This window comes from Taurulus bubalis (genome assembly GCF_910589615.1).
Source record: "Taurulus bubalis genome assembly, chromosome: 1".
NCBI classification, from domain to species: Eukaryota; Metazoa; Chordata; class Actinopteri; order Perciformes; family Cottidae; genus Taurulus; species Taurulus bubalis.
In genome coordinates, this window is record NC_136589.1 from 1156240 (window position 1) to 1161146 (window position 4907).

Below are 4907 nucleotides of genomic sequence, written 5' to 3' on the forward strand. Positions count from 1 at the left end.
TGAACCGCTCTTAGTCTGGGCTCTCCCCCGAGACCTGTTTGACTTGGGAGACCCTACCAGGGGTTGACGCCCCATACAACATAGCCCAGGATCACTGAGCCACTTAAACTCCTCCACCACATTGAGGTGGTGATTCGCGGAGGAGATGGTTGGTTCATGCACTCCATAACGCCACAAAGACCTGATCCCCCCCCCCCCCCCCCCCCCACTGGAAGAGGGATATAATTCATCCGTGGCTTCAAAAACCATTACATTTATAACTTCAGATGAGAAAGCACAAAATGTTAATGCCAAGTTAGGAACCTGCATTGACGGCGTATGCATATGTACCGATGGGGAGGAGAAGAGAGGAGCAGAGGATGTCATGGGAAGGCCGCAGTCTTAGCTATAGCTGCATAACTAGAGGCTGGTCCAAGGCAAGCCTGAGCTTGAATGTAGAGGATGTCTCCCTGACAGATGGAAACCGGGATGGACAGGGTTGTCAGCCCTTTCCACATCTTCCAAGAGGAAGAACTCAAGCAAGCTACAGACCTGATGATCAGATTTCCGTGCAATCCTGAGGAAGTAGAGCAAGAGGACAAGAAACAAAGCAGAATTTCTGTCAAATTGACTGAGCTTCTCTTTGGCTAAAAGCGGGACTGTTGCTTGACTTACTCCACCATCAATGCTCACCTCAAGTGCACTTACAGTGACAGCAGATGAAACCAACCAATGGGTCCATGTAATGCACTGATATCACCACCGGAGCCAACAGTAGACTTCAATGTGAAGGAGCTTGCCTGAGTGAAGAGGAAGAAGTGATAAGTAGGGCTAGATCTAGCACGGCACCAGGCCCAAGTGGAGTGCCGTACAAGGTTTAAAAGAGCCGACCGAAGCTACTCCACCTGGTTTGGAGGGCCTTGAAGGGGATCTGAAAGAGACTAATATTGATCACTTTTTGATTATCTTGTTGCTTTGCGTGAAGAGCAAGCTCTTCTTCAGGGTTGTGGCGAAGAGACTCTCCAACTTCAACAACACACTGGTGCAGAAGGGAGGCATACTAGGGTACACTGGAGGCTATGGGCACATCGGCTTTGGTGACCCAGATCATTATGGAAGCAAGAGAGGGCAGAGGAGACATGGCAGTCCAGCTGGTATAAGATCGGCTGAAGCACAAGGCCATTCCTGGAAGTGTGGCAAAGGCATTGACTCGGTAGCTCAACATCAACCTGATACTACACTGTCATCGGGAGAAGAAGAGGCCGAAGCTGATGCAAGAGGAGGTGAACCGTGCAGTGAAGAAAGAGCAAATGAATAGAAAAGTGGGCATGCGACAAAAGCCTACCTGGATAAAGTGGGAACAAGCGATTAAGCAGAGGGAGGATCCAGCACTTGATTCATTGTGTCTACAATGAATCTCCAGCCCATCCAACCTGTTCACATGGGACGAAGTAGATGGCGGACAACAGGAAGAAATCTGTAGCACTCAAGGTGTAATATACAAAATACTGAAAGAGACATGTTGAATATGATATGATCTGTTTCTCAGATAAAAAGTCACTGAACAACTTTGGGTACATAGCAGTGTTGTAAACTATAGAGTTCAGTAGGAGGTTCTTGTGTATAGAAATATACCCCCTTCAGAACCCCGGATGCTCCAAGAAGGGGAACCTTGAACAAATCCTGGGAAGCTGCTCCAAAGCACTGGACAAAGGGAGTTTTTCCTGATCCGGGACAGAGATGTTATGTGTACAGATTGTAAAGCTCTCCAAGGCAAATTTGTATTTGTGATGTTGGGCTATAAAATAAACTGAATTGAATATCACTGGAGACACAAAGAGCGACCCAGAGGTCCGCTCTTCTTGTTGGAGCTAACTATGCAATGGCAGGAGAGTGGAGAAGAGATGCAAGACAGGAAGAGGGCAAAGTACGAGGAGCCGGTGGAGGACGGCCACAGGAAAGGTGTATATGTCAGTGGCATGTCATCCCTTACGGACGCTCTTTCCTCTCCCTGGACATGGCACCTTCCTTGGAGTAGTGTAACAATGTATACAACAAGCTGGTGAATTTCTCTGATTAACTAAACGTCTACACGAATGCAGGCCATCCGTGGGTTTTGGGGGGTTCTGTGAAGGCCAGTGGTTTGCTAGCCACGGGCCTCCCTCTTTGCCACAGTTTGATTTCCATCCGGTGTGATACTTAAGCTGTGTCATTATCATCAAGCATCTGCTACTTCGGCTGCAAACAAAGACATCTCCTTTACCTTCCTGCAACAAATGGGACGTGGCCTTCCTTCACCTCCTACATCCGCCCCGACCTCAACACAATACTTGTAAATCAAGCTCATTAAAGCCTTACAATACCTAGCCTACAAAAAATAGCATACATATAACTGGTTTAGTGTTAGATTCATGTCATTTCTGGCATTATTAGTCATAGAGGTTGTCTAATAGCATGAGAGAAATGTCCCTCATATTCTCTTGAAAGCTACTTCTTGCCTTCTATTATTCAAGTGAATCTTTTCTCATCGCAGTATAATGCTATTGCATTCCAGTCTGAATCACACAACCGCAACCCACTGATATATTGGCTTGTCGCAGCAAAAATTACTTTAGGCCAATCCCGTGCCGTAACCATGTTCTCCCTTTACTGGATTATTGTACCCTGGCTTAACGTGACCGTCTTCCATTTCCCAAAAAGAAAAGAAGGTCTGAGTTGGCCTGGTCAAGATTGACCCCAACCTATCCTTGTCTGTGGTCTAACTTGACCCCAACCTATCCTTGTCTGTGGTCTAACTTGACCTCACCTTTCCTTGTCTGTGGTCTAACTTGACCCCAACCTACCCTTGTCTGTGGTCTAACTTGACCCCAACCTATCCTTGTCTGTGGTCTAACTTGACCTCACCTTTCCTTATCTGTGGTCTAACTTGACCCCTGCTATCATTTCCAGGGTCTGTTAACATCCCACCATACTTTACTGTGGTATATTTAGACACGCACTATCCTGTTCTGCGGTCCATCAACACCCTACTCTATCCTTTGCTTTGTTTAACTTGACACCTCTTAACACTAGTTTAACATAAATGTATGCATGCGCAACCTTACATCCCATACACTTTCTCTCATGGCACTTTTTCTATTTTGCTTCTTTTTTACATTCTTTTAAATGTAAAATAGTCAATAAACACGGTATCATCTAACATTAAGGAGGTGTATGCCCCAGTAAAGCAGATGAGACGAGGCCTTTGGGTTTCAGGGCCCCATAGGTTGACTAAGTTGGTCACTTGTTGTTTTCTCTTTTGCTGACGAGTTTAATGAAATCCATGAGGGCTCAACATTCTGATAAACAATCTCAAACTGTGAACTACAGTTCATTTAAAGTCAGGTAACTGAACGAATAAGACTTCCCAATGCAGGTCAAATGATAAATCTGTTTCTAAAATGAGGTTTTTGTGAGTATCGTATGTTTGGAAGTTTATTTTTCTGATTTTACATTCTCAATGGATGATTTAAATGTGACATATATAACTATTGGTGGGTATGTAGAAATTGAAAAATACAGATATCTGTATTTTGTAATCATGTTTACAATGTATATTATAATAATCTGCAGTAATTCTACTATTGTGTGCATAATAGTGATTCACCAAAACCTCCATGAGCCGATGTACATTTTCATTGCAGCTTTATTAATCAACTCTGTTCTGTTCAGCACTGCTATCTACCCGAAGCTTCTGGTCGACGTGTTATCTGAGAAACAGATCATATCTTATCCTCTGTGTCAATTTCAAAGCTTTTTATTTTATACTTTTGGTGGTTCAGAGTTCCTCCTGTTGACTGCAATGTCTTACGACAGATACGTGTCTATCTGTAAACCTCTGCGGTATCCAGCCATCATGAGAAACACCAGCGTCGGGGTGTTCTTGGCGTTGGCTTGGCTCGTGCCAGCTGCTCAGCTCTTCCCTTCGTATCTACTGATCTTGAACAGGAAACTCTGTAACTTCTCTCTGAGGGGAATCTTTTGTAACAACTCAATCGATATACTTCACTGTGTGAGGTCCAAAGTGATTCCTGTGTACAGTGTGATTGTTTTGCTTAACGTATTGGTTCTACCTTTGCTCTTCATAGTTTTTACATACACAAAGATATTCATAATAACCTATGGAAGCAGCAGAGCAGTCCGGAGCAGAGCTGCACAGACCTGTTTACCTCACCTGCTGGTCCTCATCAGCTTTTCTTTTTTCTGTTGTTATGATGTTATTATAATTAGACTAGATTCTAACTTTCCAAAAACTGCTCGTTTCATAATGACTTTGCAAGTTGTTTTGTATCACCCTCTCTTCAACCCGATCATATACGGAGTGAAAATGAAAGACATTAATGAACAGGTCAAGAGGTTGTTGTGTCAGAGAAAATGATCTGTTGTATCAGTGATAATAACCCAGACAGGGCTGCTGTGTCTCCTAAGAAAGAAAAACTGCTTTGTGAATTATCGTTTGGAGAGAAAAGTATTGTGAAGTGGATTTCCGTTGCTTTTGATGAATAACAAATCAGTTTAAAATGAGTCAGCTTGAGTCCTCGTCGTGATGTGAAAAACACACAGAGCTTCACCCGGAGACGGCTGTTATTGTCCGATGAGAAACAAGTTATGTTGTTGGGTTTTGGTTTTGCATCAATTTGAACTAAACCATGATATTTTTACTAAAACCGAAACAAGTCGTGTTGCTTTGTTTGTTTCAAACAGTTTTAAACAGTTTCAAACGTGTTCACACTGTTTTAACTGTGACTGTAATCCAGGGGGAATGTCCCTCCAAACCTCACTGTGAGTGAAGTTATATGTGGATGTGACGTAGAGACAGCGTTGGGCAGTATTAGAACATATAGACACGTTAATAACACAATATTATGTTCTTTGATTCTGTATCGATC

General features: G+C 43.4%; 1 protein-coding gene across 1 annotated transcript; it reads left to right on the forward strand.

Moving 5' to 3' along the window:
* Nucleotides 1–3478: 3478 nt before the first annotated feature.
* Nucleotides 3479–4396, forward strand: LOC306742747 (olfactory receptor 13C2-like; the record flags this gene model as incomplete). The annotated part of the gene is made up of 1 exon (XM_079225158.1): nucleotides 3479–4396. The coding sequence occupies one exon, from the start codon at nucleotides 3479–3481 to the stop codon at nucleotides 4394–4396; it is 918 nt and encodes a 305-aa protein (XP_079081284.1).
* Between the last annotated feature and the right edge of the window lie 511 nt (nucleotides 4397–4907).